Source organism: Anarrhichthys ocellatus, unplaced genomic scaffold (assembly GCF_004355925.1).
Source record: "Anarrhichthys ocellatus isolate YVR2014 unplaced genomic scaffold, GSC_Weel_1.0 scaffold86, whole genome shotgun sequence".
Classification (NCBI taxonomy): Eukaryota; Metazoa; Chordata; class Actinopteri; order Perciformes; family Anarhichadidae; genus Anarrhichthys; species Anarrhichthys ocellatus.
In genome coordinates, this window is record NW_022280116.1 from 1,089,159 (window position 1) to 1,115,348 (window position 26,190).

General features: G+C 41.2%; 1 protein-coding gene across 1 annotated transcript in view; it reads left to right on the top strand.

Annotated features, from left to right (window-relative positions):
* The first annotated feature begins 1,835 nt into the window (after positions 1–1,835).
* LOC116398597 (striated muscle preferentially expressed protein kinase-like) overlaps positions 1,836–26,190 on the top strand; it is a 38,627-nt gene continuing 14,272 nt past the window's right edge. The window contains 25 exon segments of the mRNA XM_031875045.1: positions 1,836–2,939; positions 13,950–14,030; positions 14,451–14,517; positions 14,684–16,239; positions 16,414–16,557; positions 16,670–16,852; positions 17,900–18,066; positions 18,363–18,451; positions 20,264–20,439; positions 20,726–20,986; positions 21,084–21,242; positions 21,684–21,873; positions 21,952–22,181; positions 22,737–22,856; positions 22,993–23,097; positions 23,286–23,492; positions 23,606–23,729; positions 23,955–24,127; positions 24,214–24,326; positions 24,493–24,661; positions 24,818–24,914; positions 25,060–25,260; positions 25,513–25,570; positions 25,702–25,779; positions 25,980–26,152. Coding sequence (XP_031730905.1) covers positions 2,528–2,939; positions 13,950–14,030; positions 14,451–14,517; positions 14,684–16,239; positions 16,414–16,557; positions 16,670–16,852; positions 17,900–18,066; positions 18,363–18,451; positions 20,264–20,439; positions 20,726–20,986; positions 21,084–21,242; positions 21,684–21,873; positions 21,952–22,181; positions 22,737–22,856; positions 22,993–23,097; positions 23,286–23,492; positions 23,606–23,729; positions 23,955–24,127; positions 24,214–24,326; positions 24,493–24,661; positions 24,818–24,914; positions 25,060–25,260; positions 25,513–25,570; positions 25,702–25,779; positions 25,980–26,152 — 5,333 coding nt within the window. The 5' untranslated portion in view covers positions 1,836–2,527.

The following is a 26,190-nucleotide window of genomic DNA, read 5'->3' on the forward strand; positions in this document are numbered from 1 at the left end:
GCGTGAGGTCTTGGTCCTGATGGACCTCAGCCTCCTGCCAGATGGAAGGGGCATGAACAGTTTTTGTCCAGGGTGAGAGGGGTCGGCTACAATCTTTCTTGCTCGCTTCAGGGTCCACGATAGTAGTGATCCAGTAGTTCAGTTCTCCAAAAGATTCGTATCAAGTAGCTTTTCTCCAGAAGTTAAAAACTCAAAGAGTCGGCTCTCCACGGTATGGATGTCCAAGAGGTGTTCAGCTCAAGAGGTGATCCGCTCAAGAAGTGTTCCGCTCGTGTTCAGGTCCAAGTGCAGAGTGAGGATCAGAAAGTTCTGAGGCCTTAAGTAACCCCAGTCGGGTCTGTTTCCATGGCATTTAGGGACGCGCGGGTGTGTCATTGCGTGGATGTGATTGGTCAAGACAGAAAGAGAGAAATATGAATTATTTTCTCTTATATATAATGGATGGTGGAGCCTTGCCAACGTTACCCACTGCATGTGCACAAACCTCTCACTAGTAAAATTGATTTTCAGTCTTGCTCAGCTACTGATTTTCTGCTTTATTATGTCCTTGAACCTGTTTGTGGGAGTGTTTTGATAGTTCCCTGCTTTTCATAGAAGGCAAGACTTATTTTGTAATGTTAAACTGCTTTATTCAGGTCTTTTATGTTGCATGTATACTTGTTTCAAGCTACGTTAGCTAGGCACCGAATGCTAACGATTATTTGGGGACGTTAGCAACAACATGCAAGCAGTTTATGTGCAGCAATACTATACATTCACGATACAACACTGAAATAGTTTTGAATTTATTAAAAATAATGTATTTTTGCAGTTACCTTTGAAAATATTTTTTTGCAACACATTTCACCTAGAATCAAACTACTTGCGGAGTGCTTTGTTAGCTAACGTTAACTGTAATGTTAGAAACATTAGTTAGCTCGATTCATTTTAAATTCTGTTTTTTTTTTACTATTTTTAGTTTTGTATTTTTTTTTTGCATAATATGTTTTTAATTTACAATATTGAACTGCTTTGTCCCCAATCCTTGTTGAGAATGCACACTATATAGCTACATACTTGTAACTTTAGCATCATGCTAGTTAGCAGTCACAGCTAACGTTAGTGTGTTACAGCCAATGCACAGTATAAGCTATTTAGCTGTGCTGTTAAGTTAGTAGTTGCAGTTGTATTGTAATGTTGAGATACCACAGGTGTTTTTACTTATTGGTAATGTAATGTTATATTTGTAGCAATATGCTAGCAGTAGAGTTACATTGCAAAAGGCTATGGTGACAGTAAATTAGTTGTGAGTGGCAGTATTCTTACAATCATTTGTTTTCAATTTAATTTAAATATTCTCATTTGTTAAGAAAATCACAGTAGACATTAGCCTACTAATGCCAACCTATTTTTCATTTGTTTCTTGTGTTTCAGGTGAACAAAGTCCCAATTTTCAATCTGCTACTACTGCCTCAACTTTGCCGTTAACGTAACATACAGAAGACGCTTAAAATATCTATTAGAGGGCCACAGCTGCCGGCTTGCAATGTCATTGCAGTGATAGTATTTTCAGATATCTGACCACCTGAACACAATTAGGAGGCCAACGTCAGCCTCTACATTTGACCTACAAATTAAATATCCGTCCCACACTAACCCCCCCCCCCCCTGCCAGGCGTTGCACCATCTCACATGTTCTACTGACCTCAGGTCGGCTAAAAATGACGAGGGGGGCGGGAGCCTTGCTGGTGAGTGGGCAGACGGATAGCCTCGCAGCTGTCATTGTGAGGCCTGTTGGGGCTCTGACTGTCATTTCCCCGCCTCGGACTGGCAGACGTAGAGGGAGATAATGAGTGGGGCGGTTTAACTCGTGGGACGAGGAGGAGGAGGAGGGGGGGCGGCACTGTGCAACTTGTTGGACGGGACTTGATGCTCGCATTCAAACAGAAGCCAAGGAAAGAACTGATCTCGAAGGCCGCTGGGAATAAAGAGGACACTTCCTGAAGATTCGCCTTGTTCGGCAAGAGAAGTTGCACACAGGGAAGTGATTACAAAAGGCTGAAAAGTCAGAGAACAACAGGGGGGAAGAAAAGAGGCGAAAAGCAGGGCCGTCACTTCCAGGAGACGAGTCAAGGGAGCTGTTAATGCAACATGATCCACTGGGTCTTGCCCTAAAAATACCTCTGGGCAGGAAGAGTGGTAGCTGTCTCTATCTGCCTAATTACCTGGTAATCAACTATTTATTTTTCTGCTTCGGACAACAACGGAGGTCAAAGAACAGTGATTTGATGATAATTTATCCATGGCAGATCGTGTTTCTATATACTTTAATTCAGCCTTCCAAATAAAATAAACTTACTGAGTATCTTAAATTTAAAAAAATTTGATATAACTGTAGTTTATATGTAAAGCCTGCTCATAGACTCTAATGCGCTCACTGGATGTTGGTTTAGATTACTGAGTGAGGTCCCAGTCTGTGCTACAGGCGCACAGTCCACACACACACAGTCACAGAATCCATTGCAGGATCCACCGAATCGGTTCAACCATGAGAAAAGCCGAGGTGCAAATGACCCTGAAAAAGGGGGCAGATAAAGCAGCGGCCCCCCGTAGCCCCATCATCCCCCCGAAGCGGTCCAAAGTGAGTCCGGTGCAAATTGAACCTCCGGGACCCGGTTATGCCACCCAGTCTCCCCCGGTTTTTACGCGCAAGATGAGGAACGCCGCCGTGGGGACCGGCTGTGACATCCGTCTGAAGGTGACTGTGGCCGGAGACCCCCAGCCCTCCCTGTACTGGTACCACAACGACGAACTCCTCAACATGGAGAACCAGGAGTACGGAGGGCTCTGGATTAGGGACTGCAAGCCCAGTGACGCGGGCCTCTACACCTGCATTGCCAACAATCACGTGGGAGATGCTCGGAGCAGCGCGGTGCTGGCTGTTTTGGATCTCGGTGAAGGTAATACCACTATATACATTATATATGTAAACTTTAAAAAAATAAGCCTTAAATGGATTTGACTACAAAACCCATAGTTCCGCCTAACCCAGGGGTCTCAAACTCATTTTCACTCCGGGCCACATCAGCATCATGGTCGCCCACAAAGGGCCGGTTGTAAATGTAACTACTCGTAACATATTGTTAAATAACTCTCTGCATTTGATTATTGTTTATTCAAGTGTAAAAATATTGTACATGCAGTTATATAAATGTAAAATATATTTAAGCACATTTGTTATTATAACTTAAATCCTTTTAATTTAGGGTTAAGAAACCCACATTACTCTATCAAATATCAAACTATTAAAGAAAATAGCAAAGACAAATATCAAACACAAGTTATTACAATAACTTTGTTCAAAGCTTAAAATCCTTTCAAGGGTCTGTTTGCACAATCCCACATGAAGTATTCATGTGTTTTAAAGCCAGTTTAAAGTAGTCTTCAATGTACTCACAATACATTTCCATGTCAAATGTACAGTAACCAGCCAAAGAGCTGCTTCTGTGACTGTGTGTTTAAGTATTTCATAATTTTGACTTTCAATCTCATAATTTTGACTTTCAATCTCAGAATTATGACTTTCTATCATAGTTATGACTTTCTATCTCATAACTTCGACTTTCTATCTCATAATTTCGACTATGGGGATATTTTTGTTATCAAGTCTAACTTAAAAAAATAAAAAAATTATTTTTATTTTTTATTTTTTTGCTGGCGGATTCGCGGCCACATAAAATCCGGCCCGCGGGCCGGGAGTTTGAGACCCCTGCCCTTGATAATAATATAGATAGCCATCTATCTGATATCACGACGTAATCCAGTCTTCCAATGGACCTTTACATGTATTTAAGAATGTCAGTAATGTCATTGACATGCTGATAATGAGGTTTTAACTACAAAATAATTTATTGCTGGAGGCCAACGACCATGAAAATGACCCAGCATGCCACAGTCATCCAAAAGGTCCCCCCCCCCCCTGACTGACTGATCTCTCAACCAGGACACAAGCTACTACTTAAATATGACAATCACTGCATTTACATCCAAATGGGTCGAAGTGTTTATTTAGATTTGTATGGGGCTAAATGGTGTCTGTCATTATCTGGTACTTGGACAGGCTATGCGGATCATTAGCTTTATTTCGGAACTTTTTTAAAAAATATTTTATTTTGGTACAAGGCTACAAATAATAACATTATTTTTGACACTGCTCCAAAAAGAAAGGAAAGCGAGGAAAAGAAGATGCTAACATATACAGGGGTATAAATACACACAATCAAGAATACAACTGTATATTTACACACGTGTACACGTGTCGTGTTTTTAGATGTCACTATAAATCACTATAAATATATTTAATGTCACTCAAATGTTTCTTTGCTATATATAGCGAAACGTACCATTAGTTGCAGAGTTGCAATTATTGGAAAATATTACATGCAATTAATTAAAATCCCAAAACAAGTAAAGTTGCTGGGTTTAGTTTTCCCAAAAGTGTTTCCCAAAGCGTCTGGAGGGGGGTCACTGTGCAAAGGCATCAGTGTCAAAAATAACTAATTTGAAAAACTTGATTATTAAATTCTGAACAAACTGAATTTTTTCATTTTTTTTAGATTTTATATATCGTATGGTGTTATAGATATGTATCTAAAACGAGTCATTCATTCATCCCTCTATGGTGCAGAGAGGAGAGGAAGATGGTTGTTGTAACCAGATGCAAGATCATTTCTAAAAGAATGTCTTTCTAAATGTATTTTCAATTTCTTGAAAAAAAGAAGGAACGTTTTAAATGTTATGCTCTTGGAGATCCAAATTTGAGAACAACACATTATTTTGATGTTTTAATAAGGAATTGTGAGTGTCTCTCTTTGAGATTAGCACATGAAGAGAACGTTGATTCAAGGCGCTGAAAATATTTTATCCTTTTAAGCAACACGGGCTTTGGACAGATTCCGGCCAAAGCGAGTCTTTGAGAGGGTATCAGAGGGCCTGTTTACACTCCCGTTGTCATCAACAAAACGTCTTTCCATGCATTTTGTGGACCCCAGCACTGATCTAAAGTCAGCTGCCTTGAAAAAAAGACATAACCACCTCCACAAATATTCCCCTCATATATCAGTTTGAGCCCTCTGTCATTATTCCGCAGCGCGAGTGTGTGGAGGAAACTCACTCTTCCAATTGAGAGCCACCTTTCCCTGCTGACAGAGTATAAGTCGAGACTCATCGCTGCTGAATGCAGTTCAATCGGTTCAGCATGAGTAAAGTTTTGGCAAATGGTGGCGCGCTCGGCTCACACAAACGATCCCTGCTGGGTCCAAGCAGCAAGGTGCTTTGTGCAAGCTTGCTACAAAAACTGTGTCCTAAAAGAGGGGCGATGTCTGCATACTGGGCAATGTGATGACAAGGATTCCTTTTAGTGTGGGCCGCAACAAAACCACAGTGTATTATATTACCGTTACTGTATAAATATTGGGCGCTTGGACATTAGCCACATAAAACCTGCACCGTCAAATGTGAGTACTAGAAAAATCAACGACGTGGACGCCGCCTGCCTGAGGTTTACAAGAAAAAGATGCTGATGACAATCTCCATTTCATTGAGGTTTTCTTCTGAAATTCTATTGTTTTCAATTTGGCACAAATCAATAGGACTGACTTCATTATGGTGCAAAACAACAGATTAGAAAATCGAAGACAAGAAGCCTAAAATATAAATACGGTAATTATAGCAGTTTATTTTAGTCTATGTAGTCATTAATGCTATATATATAGTCTATATAGTCATCCATGCTCAGCATGGATCTTGGGCTTGACAAAACTTTATTTGATCCTTAATCGCAACTTCGTGTAGTTTACGGCAGAATCCACGTGTTGCTTTCCGTTTTCACAGATCACAGGGGGAGGCACTTTATTTTGAAATCCAGTCAAACAGAGAATTAAGATGAAAGGGCTGCTTCGCCACACCTGTGTGATACTGTATGATGGCAGTAATCAACAGGCAACAACACAGTCACCTAGATTCCCCTAGTTCTGTTTCAAGTAAGATCAATCTACCAGCTGGACGTTGTTAGCATTAGCATGCTATGAGGATTATACAAGCAGCTGTTTTCCGTTGTGGTCCACTCAAAATGATCTTAGATTTGATAGATTGTGTGATTTTTATGCAACACACGTGATGGAGCTATCGGCTTTCTTCAGTTCAAATTACGTCAAGAAGTTTTCCGTTGACTCTCCATTTTAACCTTCAGTTTGATTCAGCCCGTTTTTGCTTTGCCATGTACATAAAGTCTGCAGCTGTCCCATCACTCAATGAACCCTTTTCTCTCTCGCTCTCCCTCTCTCTCCTTTGAAAATATCTCTCTGTACCCCCCGCCCGCCCGCCCACCAACTCTCCATAGTTATTTATACAGTGGAATGTGCCAGGCCTTAGATTTTTGTGATGTTAGCCAGCCAACATCTCTCCTATTACACAGGAAGACATCACTGCTAATTTTAGCCGGCCCTCTACTGATCAAGGAACGGGCCATTTTCCACTTCTACTAAATACGCACAAGCATAAAGATGTCTGCCATATGTTGTGATGTCATGCATACATATATATATATATACTGTTTTTACGGAATAATGTATCTAGTATCCTTTTAGTTCTGCATTTGGTTCTGCAGTCAATTTTAGGGTTGGTCAAATATCTTCAAAGCTGCATTTAATTAGGCAACTTGAGGGCAGTGAAAGAAGTTGTAAACACAACATGGAAATTAGATTTAGAAATATTAGTGAATAGACAGAGCAATATTAGCATTCACTGTTTTGGTCTCCACCAACTCCTGAGAAAAATATCTGGCACTTTAAATGCTCCACTATCCTCACCTGTTAGCCGCTAACTTTGTCTGCCTTTTGTTGCTATACAGTTAGCGTACAGTTCGTTATTCAGAGCTTTTTAGCTGAAAAACAAATATGATGAGACCAAAAACAATGACCAGTAAGGCTCCATAGAAATGAGGGGAACTGCAGGATTGGGTGCTAATTATCTGAAGGTTTTGTTCACTCCAAATGAACCTTGATCATTATAAAAGACCGATCGTATGAAAGCATTGATTAGTGCGGCTTTAAACCTACGTTGACAAATTCTCGGCCACTCGGGGGCAGCAGAAACAAACTGTGAGCAAAAAAAACTGAGATATTAGCAACTTTAAAGTTGCCACAGTGGCAAACAGATGCCTATTTACATATCCGGGTGATACAGAGCAACGTAATCTTTCCTTTAGAGTCGTGTTCTTGGAGGCTGAAGAGGGTGGTGAGACTGAACTGCAGGCAAGTTCAGTTTACTGTAAGCAGTAAAACCAAAAGACGAAGCTAAAAGACGCTAAAAGCTGCACAGAGCTGACAATAACAGTTCAGTAAGTGACTGAACTATATTATATATAAAGCTTGCAGAGTAATATACTGTTCGGAGAGACCTCATACTGGGAGCTTTAGACGTCACCACTGAGCATGGCCATGGCCCCCTTCCAGTGTGTTTGGATAGTTTCCTCATGTTGTCTTCCTCCTGGACCATTAATGTGAGTGAACAGGTGGAGCTGCAGTTACACTGTGGAAATCCCCCCCTTCGCCATGTTGCTTTAATAAGTAGCTATAAAAGTAGATCAACAAATGTTGTTTGATGACAAGGAATCCTGAGAGTGTTCAGTGGAATATGATATAGGAGGAGTAACCGTTCAGGACATGGCTATGAGTAAATACTGAAATCTGTCTCTGGTTATGAATTATTAAGCCTCTCTGAGTTCAGCCATTCACAGTGTGGGTTGAAAAGTAGGTTAACTGATCTCATACACCATTAGGACTGATACATACTGTATGTGCACTTATTTTGTGGAGTTGAATGTTAACACTTGGTCGTGTTTCATTTAGTCAAACATGTGCAGTCACAGTATAATCGGTGCTGATACAACTACATTGAATACAACTTCACAATCTATTCATCACCTCACATTTAAAGGTGAACAACAGTGAACAACATCTTTGCAAACTGCAGAACATTCAGTTTGCAAAGTCAGCTACACAAAAATACAGCGTATGAAATAGTTTTTACCTTTTAATACTCGTAGTTCTTAGTTTAAAACCAACAACTAGTTTCTGGATGTACAGGTAATGCAAAAAAGAAATATAATAAAGTAAAGAATATTAACTGTCCATGTATCAAAAATGAAAAAAACAATGGTAACTATGATCAGTACTGGAGTCCATTGGAGGAAAGCTATGATTCTGAAATTAATTCTGAATCATAATTCCCTTTTGTTGGAAATCTTAATCTTAATGTTGAATGACATCTTCATATATTTTTGGCTGCTGAAAAAAATAAAAAAATGCACCATTGGGAAACAAAATGGCCCAAGTACTTTTTCCAACCTCCAAGTCTCTCAAAGTGAGGCCAATACAGAAGTGTCTTAAACTTGCATTCTTTCTAATGACCATCATGACTCCTCTGGTTGCAAAAAAAAGTCTGGTTGTATAGAAGTCTATGAGAAAATGACTCTACTTCTCTCTTGATTTATTACCTCAATAAACTTTGTAAACACGAGTTTATGGTCTCAATCTCTAGTTTCAAGTCTTCTTCAATAGAGCAGGGAATGCTTTAGAGCATTGTGATGGACAGGTTGCTACCACGGCGTGGTTCGGTCTGGGAGTTATCCGTGTTTATGTCTTAGAGCTTAAACCCTTTCACAGTGTGTTTTTAGTTCATGAAAGTTAATTGTAACACTTTGGTTGCCTAAAAATTTCCTTTTTAGCATTCGGATTTACTTAGCTCCTTCGTCTCGTGACACTTCTGGTCGCCAAAAACCATGATGGTGACGGCCAAAAGGCCAAACTTAAGGCTTCAAAATATTGTCGTCCACAAACCAATGGGTGACGTCACGGTGACTGCGTCCACTTCTTATTTACAGTCTACGGTTATGCCGCTGTGCGCGCACACTGCAATGGCGGCCAACAACGCCTCTGAATGTTGCGGATGCAACCAGAGAAGAAGAGTAACATACTGTATGCTAAGATTTGTTAATAAGCAGGAATTTGTCCAAGCAAAGCTCTGTTGATTATTTAGTCATTTTGGGTTAAAATTATTGGTCCAATTAAATTTCTCTTCTCGGAGATGTACTGTGAATAAGGACCAGTCTTATTTGGATGCCATTGTGATCTAAACATTTTGACCATAACCGTGCAGCCCTAGCTGCAACCATGATTTATTTAGTATGAGTTATTACTGATGTACCTTTTACATACACTGCTGTAAAAGGTAGTGCCTTTTTAGACCTGGGCTTATATGAACGTCCATAGGTGTGAGAGCAAACTCTCAGCGTGTACACTGTGCCATTTTGTCCTGAGCACAGCGTGCCGCTGTGTCAATTGAAATGTCAATTCTGAGCGTAGCCATTTCCGTGTACTGAGGTGGTGAAATGAAATGTGAAGGCACTACTGCCTTTTCGTTTCCTTTTGTAGGGGAAAGTGTTCTCGAAATACAGAGTCGTTCAAAATGTACCATGTGATGACGTGACAGCATATTCAAGAATTAGTCCACCAAATGTATCAAATATTAGCAGCAGCTGATCGCGTCATGTACAACAGACTGTGTTATCTTTTATGTGTGTAGCAGTGTGGTGCGGCCATTAAATGCATCCTTTTGTAAATAGCATTTGCTTTGTGTAGTTGGCGTAAGCAGCCAGCAGCACATTTGCAGCGAGAGCTACCAGTGTTCCAGCGATGCAGAGGAGTGAGGAGGTCCCCGCGCAGCGATTCTCCCCTCTCCTCTGCCGACAACGCGACGTCTGCTCGTTACACCGGTTGAAGAACGACACACGGGCACATGGGGAGGAATGGGGGGAAAAAATGAAAAACGTCAACCAATACTGTAGAACGCTGATCTCAAGAGGGCTGGATCACTCCCACTGGTTTTTCTGCCTATCGGTGTGCACTGCCTGTGGGGTGGAACACAGCGGGGGAAGATGCTCACACTGTTGCTGGCTATCGTGTGGACAGTGGGGGCTCCCTCAGAGTGGATGATATGCATTCAACAGACGTGTCCACCTGCCGATGGAGATCTACGCTCTGTGCTTTCCAGAAACGGATCCTCTCGGAAGAAGTGCTGACTCTCTAAAGGTTGCAACTTGTTATATAATGGACCAAAGTGCCTTCTTAACGTTTTTTTTGTCTTTGCATTTGATTGAGATGCTCTCACCTGCACGTCAGCAGACTTGCAGTAAATAACAAGTTGAATCTTTGACATCAAAGTCGGCATATTAATGGCTGATGTCTTTTGCAGAAAATGTCCTGATTTAGGCGTGTAGTAATGGCTCGGAACCCCCACTGTATTTCGGGGAATACCCTGCTGATGAACGTAAGCCAAGACAAAAAATACCTGTCGAGGACATACCAACAGTGGCCATAACAAAAAAATCCAGACCAAAGAAAAGAATCAGGCAAGTGCTATTTCATGTTATCTTTGTCAATCATAGCTCTATTGATTCTATACTGATTCATCTATTTGCTGTATGTAGAACGTACAAAAAAACTGCAAAATATTCAATGTTATGTGTCGACAGAAGCATTTTATCAACATCACGGCTCATCAACTGGCAGCAGAGGGTTTTCTCAACTGACAGTGTCAGATGCATTGACAATAATTAAAGGAGATGAAGCTTATCTGTGCATCCTTGATCAATAGGGAAACAGGCTGAGACCATTGTTACTGTGGAATATAAGCCAATAGAAACCAGCATTAGCACTCTGATTAGAAATCACACAGCTCAAGACACCGCCAGAGCTTTGAACTAACTTCAAAGAATTTTGTTTCACTAGAAATGCAGATGTACTGTGATGCTTCTTAGACTAATGTTGCTCATGTAAGGGGGGAGGGGGCTTTGGAGAGTTTCTTATCGCGATTACGGGCTTCTTTATTATATGGATATTTTGAAACTGATAATATCAAAAACTGAAACATTTTGTAACGCTAATGCCTTAAAATAGAAGGGTGAATGTAGACGATGATTGAAAGATAAAACTTATTTTGTCACAACAGAGAGGGCAAAACTAAGACATTGCGATGGTAAAGTGTAAATCTCATTATGGAGGATGAACTTGAGCTATATGGTTTTCTGTAGGGTTACAGTGACAGGTTTATGAGCCACACTATTCTGGGAGTATTGTGTGACATACATTCAGTAATGCCCCAATGCAATCACTCACTGCCATCATAGCACCGTCAAGCCACTAACTAATGAAGCTGTGTGATGTCTAATAGCATCCTCTTCTGGAACATGCTTACTACTCAAGGCGTGCTTTAAGTCGGCGCTGAAAAAATCCAAACCTTCCTCTATGATTTAATGAGATCTCTCTAATTAGAAATGCAATAGCGTCCACCTTTTTTTTCAACAAAAATTGATCAAAAGAAGTTCATCACGATCACCTTTTGTGCACCGTTCTTCGAACAACGTGCATACCAGAATCTTAGAGGTAGAAGCTGGGGTTTGTCTGATGTAAAATGTTGTCAATCAAATTTAGTGCATTACATTCAGTGTCTTTGAGATATGTTTTGAATCAAGTCCCGAGGAAGAGCTCTAGGCATTAAAGCCAATTGTTGTTTAAGCCAAACCATGGGTCTATCATGGGGTGCAATTTGGCCCAAAAATACATTTTCCCATTGACTTACATTGGGAAAGTCTGTAAATCAGCAGATCATTACTTTTTTTGTGAAGTAAATCAACTTCCAAGTATGAACCTCAAATCATTATGTCTTAAAAATTGGATAATGGGGAGCCCCTGTTGCCTCACAGCAAGAGGGGCTCGGTCTTGATCCCAGGGTTGGGTGGCCCCCCTGTATGCAAGGTCTCCACATGGCAGTGTGGATAGGAACTTCTGTGTGAAAGTGAGCGTTAATGATTGTCTGTATCAATGGCGATCTATGTTCTTTTGTCTATCTATGGATGAGTGTTGAAAGATAATGGATGGAAGTTGGAAAAGTGGAAAAAATTGTCGAATCCTGTAGTCATTTCTCTCATTTCAAATAATTTCCCTGAACTGCTGTTCATGTGGCTATCTGCAAAAAAGAGCAGTTGGGAGGCTGATTTAAAGGAACGGTTAGTGTGCATGCTCTATGGGCCTCATGGATGGAAGAGCCGATTCATTTTATATAAATATGTTTAACTGGAAATTATATAATACTTGTGACGTCGGATGTCATTAGAATACATTAGCTGGGAACCACGAATATCTGTGCCAAATTTGATGCCAATCCATCATGTAGATGTCGAGCTATTTCATTGGATAAGTGAAAACTTTGTCCTGGCACTAGATTAATCGTCATGGATTACCATTGTCATCCCTCGAGCCACACCACCAGCATGGCTCAAAACTAGTGTACCTTTTAATTAAATGCTGTGTGTATACCCAGCCCTGTTAAACTTGGCACTTTCATGTAGCATGTTCAGTGTCACCTAAATTCTAGCCTGTAAATCAATATAATGACTGTTCTTTTGGAGATGTTGCAGTGAGATAAATACTTAAACATGAACTTTTGTGATCATAGAAATGGTTAATGTAATGTACATTTCTTGTAATTGTTTTGGTTTTGGAACGCTGCTTCAGTACTTTAGATTTGGACAAAATCTAAAGATGCTTGTGAGTGCTTCGTGGCGGCAGTTGTTAATTATGCTATAACGGTGTAAAAAATCGTATATACAGTGTGTACAACAGACTCTGGTGATATTTAAGATATATAAAACATGTGTAACTGCTTTATTATAATTGTAGGTGCTATTCTGGGAAAAGCATTGCATTGAAAACGTCCAAGAGAGATTTATTTTGAAATGTTCAATGTTGTCATATGATTTAGATATTGCATGACTGTGCAATTTATGTAGATTTATTAGCTTTGAGTAACATCATGAGCTTGCCACACACACGAGATGTAAGGTTTTGGTCTTTGTATTGAATTCATACGAACAATCCCAGTATTTCTCTATCGTGCTCAGAATGACCAACATAATCCTATTGTGTTCTCTTACTGCAAGGGAACAACAGATAGCCTCTGTTTTTTTATTTTAATTCCACCTACTGTGAAGCAAACACCCCATGAGAGCCGCTGGGATGCCAATGACTCAATAGCGCTTTCTATTTTGAGTTCTACCAATGACTGAGTTTTCTCTGTCTGAGGAATATCTCCATATCTTTCAGATGGTACAGCTGGAAGAAGTTTTTATGTTTTAATAAAAGGGATCAAATGGAAAGAATAAAGTTTTCAATTGAAACACTGAAACACCTCTATTTATCTTGCTCCAATGTATTATATTCCCTTCCCCAATATTAACTTGCAGATACCAATGAGAAAATGATGAAAGATAAAGACTGTACAAATTTAGTACATTTAGCTGAGATGTGCTAATGAGACCCGAGGGTGGCAACATTTCATGTTAATGGTGTTTAGTAAAAGTCAATTGAACAATTCAATTGCAAATTTGTGTAGACGGTGACATCTCAATTGTGCATGTTTGGACCATAATCCCAGCTGTGGAGAAATACTGTCAAAATATATCATAATATGCATTTCAAAAATGGCACATCAAAGATTAAATTAACCTCCTTCAACTACAAGCTTAGTTTTCCATTGCATTACACCTCATCTCTATTTGATTATGACCGTCATAATCAAATAGACATCACTGAAGTGAATAAGATAATGTAGTCTATTGGTTCTTTTATTAATAACCGTGTGCTCTCTCGTCTTCTGCTGCTTGCCTTCAACTAAGGCTAATAGATTGTATAACATTTAATTTTGTAAATAATTTATACTATGAGGGATTCTCTCGGCACTTTTATTCCAAGTACTGTTTAACTTGCACTATTTTCTCAACCAATAGTGTTCTCAGGTAAAATTCTAATTCACTAGGAAATCATTTTTCATGGTTTTATATGTTTTTTCAGATTCCGATACAGAGGATGAAGGTGAGCAATTTGAGACCAAAGAAGACAGCGGGGATGTTGAGGACCAGGCTGTGCATACAGGTATCCACTGTGTTTCCGGCTTGCAATTATTCCCTTAGAGAATCATGGATTTTCTTTTATACATCTTTTATTAGCAGTAACATTGGCATTTATTTGGAGTTGCATTTGTGTCTACTTGATGAATATAAGGTTAACCATTCGCTCTCCTTTTAGACCTGTTATGGAAACACTGGCTCTTTAGCTGCTAATTGCTCCATGTAGTCGCTAAGTTTGTTTGTCTCGGTTTGGTGCTTGGTTGATAATAAACAGTTGGTAGAACAGAGCTTGCATTGGCTGAAAACGAGGCTGGCGAGAGTCGCACTTGCATGCCTGATAACCAAAACAATGACCAGCTTACATTTGCTGTGTTTCATAGTCAATGCAGGAACCCAATGGCTTACCTGTACAATATGTCATATCTCCTCTTTACATGAGATGCAGTGATGGACAAATGTGCAGAAGATGACAGTAGAACACATGGACGTGAGGATCACTCTAACACAACCAGGCAAGAAAGAAACATCCAAATAACTCTAGCAGTTTATAAAAATAAAAAAACACCTCAGTGTAATGATTGTATTATTGGACTCAAATTCAATACAATACTCAAAAGATTGTGAATTAGTAACAACCTACCGATTCCAACAGATTTTGCTTCAAATCCTTTATTTCAGGAGCCCGTCAGAGAACTTTTCAAGAGAATCTCCGCCACAAGCCCTCCCACCCCCATCCCCAAGGCTCGTCAAACGTCCCTCCACCTCTCCAATGCCAAGTCGCTCCGGTTCAACGACACCTCTCAGCTTGCGTAAAAAAATTGTTGCGCAAACTGATTACCAAGACACAGTGCCTGGGGAGTTTGAAGAAAAGGTCAGGCAGCCCAAATCCGTCACCCAAGGTAACACCCAGGACTCCCGACCACAGACTCCACTGAGCGAGTACTCCCGGAAAGAATTTACCCTCAGACCATCCCCAAAGCTTACCAGGGCAAGCTCAAAGGTTTTTGAGAAGGTTCGTGGATTAGAAGAGCGGAGACGGAGCCTTGATATTCCAGAAGGTTCCATCTCGGGAGGGTCCTGGGCAGGATTCAATCGTGCCGGATCTGTAGATTCAGATGATGGAGGAAGCCGGCTCGGCATCTCTCGAGAAAGTTCAAGGGAAGACCTAAGGGAGGCTTTGAAAGAGGATGCCGCTGAACGAAGATCTATGTTTAGACAGAGAGCCGCTTCACTGGAGGAGAAACCTCGCTACTCCCAAAAAGTTCAAGACATTGAGAACAAGTTCACCGAGGAGCTCCAGCGCATTAAGAAGCTTGTTGGTAAACCTCACATGAAGAAGTCGTTTTCAACTGAACAGCTCACTCTAAAGAGCAAGCAGCGCCTGCCTTTAATGAAAATTGAACCTATTCCTCCACAAGTCCTTCAAAAGCTCCAAGAAAGGGAACGTGCCCAGTGGGCAAAGGAACAGAGGGCAACGGAACATAATCAGCAACCAATGCAGCAACAACATCAAACATGGCAAGAACAGCATATGTCCCAACCCCAAAAGACAGCAAGCAGTGGTTCAACAACCGTAACAGTCAGTAGATTTGGAGAAGTTGCAGGCACCCCAGAGTCCATGCAGTTATCCGACTTACCAGGACAACGATCAGTGAGAGAATTAAGTAGGGTCAGTCCAGTAACGGAAATCGTTCAGAGGTCATCATCACCAGCATTATACCATCAACAAAGGGAAGATTCGCCAAGCAGGAATGTTGCTGAGATGACATTAAGCAAGGTTGAACGAAGGCCACCAAGTCCGCTTGTGCAAAGGGTCTCCCGAATGCAAGAATCCCTGCACATCCAAGAATCTCTTTTGCAAACGTCACAAAAGGATGAAACTTCGGGGAGGAAGACGCCAATAGAAGTAGCACTAAGAAAATTTGAAAACAGACCCGAAAGTCCACTGGTACAAAAAAGGGTGGTCATTGTGCAAGATCTTCCTCCTCAACCACCCTCAAAACCCCCAAGGATGTCACCAGTCACCCCAACAGAGGAGAGAATGGAAGTGGATCAATTTAAACCGGCCTCAAAGATAAGAATCCCCGTGATTATTGTTGAAGATGAAAAGATGGACGAGGATGTTCATGTGAAGACAAGTGAGCCTCAGCAGATAACTGGTAGTGCCAAAGAGGGACGACAGCTGAAGGCCAAAGGAAAGAACCGTCGCCCTCGACCCTTGTCTCCAGAGTTAGGTTGGATTTGCTGTGCTTCTTTCATTTAGCTTTCTGCAGTAGTGTAAATTTCCAGTCTGCTTGCTTTTCATGTTTAATCAACCTATTACTCATTCCCTACTAGAGGGGATTTTCCTCTAATTTGATCACTGGGGAAAAAATGGCTTCAGGCTTGTCTTTTGTCAAACTGTGTAGATTCGTCAGATGATTCTTATGTTTCTGCTGAAGAAGACCCAATGGAGGCCCCTGTATTTGAGTTTCCCCTGCAAGACACCGTAGCATCTGCTGGTGCCGATGTGCTACTGAAATGCATCATTGCCGGCACCCCAATTCCTGAAGGTAACACGTTGGGTTTTAACAACTAAAACATTCACAGGTAATTTTGAATTGTAAATTGAAGCAATCAATACAACAATAACATTATTTGTCTTTTCTGTGTTCTCTGTTGTAGTTACCTGGATGAGAGAAAACACAGAAATCACCGGCAATGCAAACTACGCAGTCAAAGTGGAGGGGGAACGACATACTCTGCTCATCAAATCAGCTAGAATAAGTGATGGTGGAAAATACTGCGTAACTGCTGTTAATCAGGTGGGCAGGGCGTCCAGCAGTGCCACCCTTATAGTCAAAGCAGGTACGTTTGACTTTGGGGATATCATATGAAATTGAAATGAGTATTTACAGTAACTGTTTTATTAGTTATCACCATTGAAATATACAATTAGTCTGCCCATTTAACATGAAGTTAAATCTGAGCGGATATAAATTTAGTATAATTAAATCTGCGATGTTAACAATTCAAAATTAGGTTTTTTATCTCTTTCACAAACTAAAGTCCCAGGTTGGTGGATGGGGCTTTAGTTCCATGGCGCTAGGCTAATGTTTAACCAGGATGAGAAAGAGCTCTCATCCACTGCACCAGTGAAGTAGGAAGCGCGCAGTAGCAGTAAATGTCCCAATGTTAAAAATATCTTAATGGAAACGGAGCGTGAGGTTTGAAACAAATATCTTCTCAAGCAACACATTAAAAAGATAAGCCTGAAAACATTGTGAAATACTTGGTTTTTTTAATCTCCACAATAAAAATAAATTGACTTTACGTGTATTTTTTTTTTTTACATACAAAAAATGTAGTCGTTCATACAAAGTCCTGCTTGATCTACATCATAATATGATGCAAACATTTGCCTTCATTTTAACAGATCAGGCAGGACATCAGTGTAGTACAGTCAAAAATGTAATAGGACATTATTTAAAAATACTTTACATATTCAAAAGTAGGCCAATGTATCGAACAATAATTTATAATTTTTAAATCTCTTATTCTCCACCAACATCTCTTCCCAAACAGGGCATTGTGTTTCAGCTGATTTCTCTCCTGCTCCCTTTTCATTATCTCACTGAGCAAAATGCCTGTGCCATATATTCCAGCTGAACAACCTCACTTATAGTTACCATAGTAACTCAGAGTCGAAACTGAACCTATAAATTGCCCACTGAGGCTCACTGCCTCCACTCACTGTGAATCCACTATTGTTTGGATTTCACATTTGACATCTCAGAATCTAATTACATTTTAACTCCTCCAGCTCTCCTGTGTTCTTTTTCAGCTCATTTGTTTGCGAGCGGGATTGTCTGAAACTAAACCCCGACACACAATGTGACCTCGTTGCTTTTACAGAGTCTGTGCAGGAGCCAAAAGGGAACCTGGGTGTGCCCAGGGACATCGGCAGCCCTATTACATCTGATGAGGAGTATCTCAGTCCCCTGGAGGAAAGCATGGATTTCGGAGGGCCTGAGCTCAAGCGAACTATTGACACACGATTCAGGAAACCCCCTGCATTCCTGGTGAGACTGTCTAGAGCTCAGTCTAAACGGATACCTAATTGACGTTCCCTTTTTTAGAGAATCACTTTTATATTTTCAGCATTGACACATACTCAATTGCATTTTTGACTGGTTTGTTGCAATATATTGCATCAAAATGTTTAATGTACAGGGCGTACAGAATCTATCAATATGAATTCTCCTGTATGAACGCATTGTCCACTGTGTGGTCATCCCATCAACACATCCGTCAAATAAAAACATGCAGGTAGAAAAATGCATCTCTCAGCTTCTAACTTGCATTACATTTCAAACAGGTAACAATGAGTGATCAAGCTGTCATTGAAGGACAGGAAGTCACCATCGCTGTCCGAATAAGTGGACAACCCAAACCCATGCTCTATTGGTAGGTCCCCCCCACACACACACACACACACTTCATCAACCCACTTAGACTCATCGCTTGCATGGGAAATGGAAAAGTAGTTTATCTGTATCACAAACCGTGGGCATGCCTGTTTGACTGCATAGTTTGTTCTGGAGCATGCTGCTTTATTGCATCAGTTAAAGGAAGTGGAAGATTAATGTTTCCTGCTCACCAATCTCCAGGCTGACAGAAAGAGTCTTAATAGGGAAAGGAGGAGAATAACATGCTTCCCCCCATTTACCATTGAGCTGCTCAGGGCCCAGAAACACAAATGTCTGTCTGAACTAATGAGCTGTGAGACAACAATCTGGAATTCTCATGCAATGCTCAGGCGGTCCAAAAAAAAGAGCCACATCGGATTGAAGTTCCTGTTTGTAGAATACTCCCTTATATGTTTTATGAGCCAGTGGTTTCTTCATTGCAGTTGTTAGCTATGACACCAGCTTGGAATATTCCATATTTTTCTGACTGCCAGCAAATTCAATGAAAAAGACCAAAGCCTGATATGTTATTGTCGTGGAACTTCTCTCTGTTAACTGGGTGACATGTTCCTTCATTTTCTCGAGCATGGGCACTGTTGTTGACTTTGAGTTAATCCCACATGCACCATCCTGCTGCTGTAAATACTCACTGGTGCGCCATCTTTGGTGTTGAATTAAAAATACTTTCTCACACTTCTCAGATGGTCTGGTGTCATCCAGTCGGCACGGCTTATTTGTTTTCTCAATTCTGAACAACATTTTACTGTATTTTACTGATCAGGCAGCCGGGCATGCACTGTTGCCCACCAGTTGCTTTATCAGTAACAAGGCATGTAGACGAACGTCAGACAAGCGGTGCACTGGAGTGCAAGGCACGGCCTGTTGCGTCTAAGTTGAGCATTTTGAATTTGAACAAAACGTTACAAGCCTTAGTACTGCATACAGAGAGGGGGGGGGGGCAGACGGGACCAGAGCGCAGCCGTCGAGCTAGCAAGTCAGAAACGCAAGTTGATCAGTCACTAGTGGAGAGCTAACGTTAGCTACAAGCCATGAAGAGTCACAAAAACAAACGGATTTAAATGTGTCAGGCGATCGTTTAGTATACGGCAGACTAAGCTACAATCAACAGCAGTACACATGACCTTTGACTACCTTCTTTGGCTTGTAGGTGAAATTATTGTTTGTGTCAACGGAGTCTGGTAGCTTTGACAAGAGAATCGTTGGATATAACGGCCTCACTGTTAAGGGCTCATTGGAAAGGGCTGTCTAGCAGCAAGGATAATATTCTATAATATAGCATACACGTAAACTGAAAAATCATTTTCTTCAGGTGAGCCTTTCTTTTAGGTGTCTAAAATATGTTTTGCTGCCCCCGTCCACAGCAGCACATTGCTTAGCTTCCATGTTCATACTCCAATGTTTCCCCAAACTAGAGGCGCGGCATCCATTGTAGGTAATACACTGACTATGGATAAGTACCTCATACTAACCCCACTTCAACCATCCCTTTTAATATGAGCGACAAGAATAGGCTGAATTACACAGGCAGGCCCTGTCATTGGAGTTAGTCATGACTCTCGAAAGACAATAGCATGAAAGGAATGTGCTAAACATAATACTGGCAGTCATGGATGATGTATCCCACCCTCCACCCCCTTCATACCAGCCAGAAGAGAGCTTGTGGTTGGAAAAAGTGTGCGCTTGGTCATCCCTCAACGCATAAATTAAGTTTTAAAAAAGCTCATGCATGATTCGTCACTTGTTTTAACACACGGCAGGAATTGTTCCCTTAAACTCTCCTCTTTTGCAGGCTGCGGGACAGAGTTACGGTAAAAGCTGGCCCACATCACGATGTGCGGGAGACAGAAGACGGCACTTTTGAAATGACCGTCAAGTCAGCACTGCGGTCAGACTCTGGGGTTTACACCTGTAAGATCATTAATGAGTATGGGACAAAGCAGTGTGAAGCAAAGTTGGAGGTAAAAGGTACGCTTCTTTCGAAATGCACAGGCGTTTGATGGTCCACATTTCACTCTCTGTTTTTGATAATGGAGCAGTGTTTGATCAGGTCAAACAGTTAACTCGACAAACGAGTTAACTGTTTGCTTAGTTGTGACTAAATTGCTGATACTAGTTTACCTATTAATTAGGATATATACATTGATACCATAACCTGAAGTGAATAAAAACATAGATTCTGACCAGTAACTAGTCCAACCATCAAGTACCACTGAACAGCACTCTTCAGAAAATGTCCTTTATTTACACCCAGCGCCACCAGTTGAGCCGGGCCTGGCTGTCATCCGCCCGGTCAGGGACATCACAGCCAAGGCTGGAGAGACCGTTCTGTTTGAGTGTCATGTCATCGGACCGAAGGACACCGATGTGGACTGGCTGGCAGACGGGAAACTGATCCAGCCGGCGTTGCTCAACTGTAAAATGCACTTCGATGGAAGAAAGTGCCGGCTGCTGCTCAACTCCGTACACGAGGACGACAGTGGGACGTACGTGTGTAAGCTCAGCACAGCTAAAGGTATGTCTCAAGAATAAATATCGCAATATGTGTGATTTTAAATTAAAAGGAATTTACCTGTCTTCTGCTATTCTGAATACACATTTTTACTCTTCAGAGGAGGTGACCTCATGCGGCAAACTCAGAGTCATCCCATCAATTGAGCCTCTCTTCACTCGCAAGCTGGACGTTCTAGAAGTGATTGAGGGGCGCAACGCTCGATTTGACTGCAAAGTCAGTGGGACGCCGTCTCCTAAGGTCGTCTGGAGCCACTTTGGTAGGATTGTACTTATCTGCTCTTGCGCAGAGGTGCATCACAGAACATCTTACATTTTGAGTGGCAATCCTTAAGATTTCCTGGTTGACTTGGCGACACCCTGTTTTACTGGTGATAACAGCAAATGTGGTTTAAATACTACAGGTCCCAGAATACTGGAGGCAGCAAAAAAGACTATTGTCAGCAGGCAATAATTGTCCTTTTTTTTTTTTTTTATTTTTTCATCATTCTGTGAGCAACAGTGATCTGATTTTTATGCTACATGCCTGCAAACGGCGAAAGTGAAAATAGTTGGTTACCTCTCTAAGAAGTTGGAGGATCCGATCCTTTGTGAAATACTCTATTCTTACTCTTCTTCTTTATATTTCTCCCCTCTTGTTATTTATAACGCACTTTAAGACTAAAGAAATATATAATACAAACCTTTTTTTACCCCTTTAGATCATCCGCTTATAGAAAGTGAGGACATTCGTGTTCTTCGGGAGGGCGGCCGCCACTCTCTTTTCATTTCTCATGTGACCAATGAGGATGAGGGATTTTACACTGTCACGGCCCGCAACAGTCACGGCGAGGCAGAGAGCTCCGCCGAGCTTTACATACAAGAACCACGGCCAGCCATCTCCTCGCAGATGTAAGAGCGTGTTAGTCCTGTTGTGTGTTACATGGACTATTCTAGAATATGGTTTCTAAAATCTTTTCTTCCCTTTAGGGCTAAACTGGAGAAGATGCCATCGATCCCAGAGGAGCCAGAGGTTCCGGAGAACGAGGTGGAGCGTTTCACTATGCCTGACTTCATCAAACCCCTTTATGACCTGGATGTGATCGAGGGCAAGGAGGCTGTGCTCAAATGTAAAGTAGCCGGCTTGCCCTACCCCACCATCATCTGGTTCCACAACGGCAAACGGATTGAGAGCACCGAGGACAGAAAGATGACGCAGTGTAAGAGTTTGAAAATGGAATAACATTCAGCCAAGGCTCAGGCCAACGTAACCGAGCCTTCACAAAGCAACGGTCTGAGCAGTTTATTTCAGATTCCTATAATTTGGTATTTTTATTAAAAGTTAAAGTAAAATGAATATGTTAATCAAAATTAAAAGGAACTTAGGCACTTGCATGAAGAAAAGCCAACTTTCTAAAAATGAATTGAGTACGTCTTTGAGCTGAATGAAACGCCATTATGACAGTATGTGATTAGATTAACACTGCTGTTCTGAGCAGCTAATTAGTTAAATCTCTAACAGTCAAATTCAGACACTCTGACAATATCACGCTATTTCTACCTTGCTTCTGAGAATGGACAGTCAATACTTGCATAACGGCAAGAGTTTGCTTTTCAGACATTTTAAGCACTTTTAAGAAATAACTTTTTCAGGTCAACAGTCTCATTTTCAGGGACATCATTTAATTTGTCACCGTTGTGGTCAGCTAAGTCGCATAGAGACGCTAATGGGCCAGTACTACCTCCTAACCTTTCATCTCTGCTTCCTCCTGTAGTTCGTGACGTCCACAGCCTGGTCATCCGCTCCGTGTGCCACGCCCATGGTGGCGTCTACAAGAGTGTCATCTCAAACAAAGTTGGCAAAGCCACCTGCTATGCTCATCTCTATGTTACAGGTGATTTTCATTCTATTCTAAAAAAAAAAACACATAGGGATTCAAACAAGAACCCCCTGTTTAAACAGATTTGCTCTGGCAAAAAGGCAGATCAGAAACATTTATGGACCTCTAATTCCATTGTGGTCATTTTCAGATATCCTCCCAGACCCTCCTGATGGGTGTCCAGTGATAGAATCCATCACTGGTAAAACCATCAACTTAAGCTGGAAGAAACCAAGGAGGCTGGACCCTTCCATTGGTATGAAAGAATGATATTCCGATTTGTTTTGTTCACCAGATCAAATAAGTACACTATATAAAGAAATATAGACAAAATTATTCAAAAAAGGGTTTAATTGTAAGCTTCCTGGAAGCGCAGCGAACACAATTGTGTTTTTGTGAACGGCAAAGAAGTAGTTCCAACTTTCCAACCATTTTTCTTTTCAGACCCCAGCTCCCTGATGTATGCCATCCAACAACAAGCCCTGGGCTCCATCCAGTGGACCATCATAGCTTCTGGCCTGAAGGAGACCACCTACACCATCACCACCCTCTCCAAAGGCGTGCGCTATGCTTTCAGGGTCCTGACCATCACCTCCAAAGCCTTCAGCAAGCCCTCACCTACCACCGACCCGGTGCAGCTCCTGGACCGAGGTGCATTCAGGTTTTTCCAGAACATCCATCCATCCATCCATCCATCCATCCATCATCAGTGTGGATGGTTGAACTATTTAATAAATATTATCTGTGTGTACATTTGCTTTTAGGTCCCTATCTTCAGGAGGCTCCGGTGATTATTGATAAGCCAGATATTGTACATGTGATGGAAAACCAGTCAGTCACCATCACTGTCACCCTCAATCATGTCAACGCTGCAGTCCTCTGGAAGAGGTATCTATTAACATCTTCTATTCTTACATGAATGCATTTGCCTGTGATGTCGTCTCCAGCATATACAGTATATATATATATACCTATATATAGGCATTGTCTTGATTTTACATTTAATTTTATTCTCATTGAACAAATATGTAAAAGGCTCCACTCCCAGTGCTATCCCGCTGTCCTCCCACCTATAACATGAACAAAATTGAACATGTAAACCCTTCTCAACAGGAGAGGAGCGGTCCTCTCCAGCAAGCCAGGCCTGTACGAGATGACTATGCCAGACGATGACCAGCAAACGCTGAAGCTGCTCAAAGTGAAGAGTGCTGACATCGGAGAAATGGTGTTCGTGGCATCCAACAAGCACGGCAGCGACAGCTGCACCTTCAACGTGGAGATGGCAGGTAGGGAGCGGATTGATCTATCTGTCCATTCATCCGTCTAAAAGCTAATGTAACTTGGTATTGTACCTTCGCAACTCTGTCCGCAGCACCGCCAACGTTTGAAACTATCATGGAGGACTTGGACGTGTGTGCAGGGGAGACCCCTTGCTTTGCTGTGGTTGTGGAGGGCAAACCCATTCCCGAAATTCTCTGGTTCAAGGTTTTTATCCATTTTAGCAATCAAAAGTAATTTAATAAGTGATCACCAAGATAAACCAAACTATACAGTAGGGTACACATTTTAAATAGAAATTTACAAAATCAGATAACTTTGCTTTATAAAGCTCAGAAGAACCAATGCCGAAATGTACAGTATTTGCTTTCAGAACGACATCCTGCTGTCGGAGAGCAGTCATTACACATTCGTGTATGATGATAATGAATGTTCCCTGGTGGTCCTAAATGCTCGTCCAGAAGACTCCGGGGTTTACACCTGCACTGCCAGGAACTTGGCAGGATCTGTGTCCTGTAAAGCTGAGCTCACCATTCATGATGGTGAGAGGTCAATCTATCGACGCCATTTAAAAAAAAAAAAAAAGGTTTAACAGTATTTTGGCTGCATGGCTAACAAGCTAATAAGACTTGTTATTGTTATTGTCTTTTGATTATTTGAGTTCCTTTAGTCCAATTAAAACTTGCTCATTACTGCAGCCAAACGTAAGGAAGATCCAATGGATGATGAGGAGACTATTCTGAGGAAGATGCGCAGACTGACTGACAACTATGACATTCACAAGGAAATTGGAAGGTAAGGCATTTTTAAACCCACATCTAAAATCCCATCGCAATATAATGATGCAAAAGGACCATAGTCTAGCATTGGAACCAGTTTTTATCTCATTAAGTAGAGTTAAATAGTGATGAACTAAGTCCTCCTGATTGTTCTCCTCCAGAGGTGCATTTTCCTATGTGAAACGTGTGACCCAGAAGGCCGGCAAAATGGAGTATGCTGCTAAGTTTGTCTCCACACGGGCCAAGAAGAAGGCATCTGCCCGCAGAGAGATGAACCTGCTCTCCAAGCTGGACCACGAGAGAATCCTTTTCTTTCAGGATGCCTTTGAGAAAAAGAATACCGTCGTCATCATCACCGAAATGTATCCTTATTAGGCAGTTAAAACACAGAGTACACAAACAGCCTGGGAACGTAGGTGAAATGATATATGAATAAAAATGTTTGCTTTTTCACGTTCAATGTAGTTCTAAGTATTATGTTGTTCTGAAGTGCTTTTTCTTGTTAAAAGTTAAATAAACGCATATACATGCATACATACTGTAAATGTATAACAAAGCTAATTGTATAATGCATCTAAAGTCCCAGAAAGAATAGCCTTAATTAATCTTTAAAGATGCCACGAGGAGCTGCTTGACAGATTTACAAGGAAATCTATAGTTATGGAGTGTGATGTAAGTCGAGGGTTTTATGCCTGCACAGCAAATTTAACACTAATCGCACATTTCAACATCAACTTCATTGTAATGATCAAATGTACTGTATGTAATTTAATACTGATATGTTTGTGTTTTGGAACCACCAGGTACGTTCATGTATAAGACAACTGCTTGAGGGCGTGGACTACCTTCATCATCAACACATTATACACCTCGACATTAAGGTGGATACTCATGGAGCCTCACTCTCCCACTCTTTCATCGTCTTTCTTTGGATATATGAAAAATATATATTCAAAATACATTTTTTCAAAACTGCACTGGAACAGTTTTTGGTTTTACATTTAGCAAATAATCATACAAGATGTATTCTGATGGCAGATCATGATAAAACTTTTTTATTTTCTTTTATTTCTTTTCTCAGCCTGATAACATCCTCATGGCGGACTCCCACGGTGATCAGATACGAATCTGTGACTTCGGCAACGCAGTGCAGATCACACCCGATGAGGCTCAATACTGCAAATATGGCACACCGGAATTTGTTGCACCAGAAATTGTCAATCAGACCCCTGTGTCAAAAGCGACGGACATCTGGTAGAGTTTCTCTTGAATTTACTGTTTATTTTGTCTTA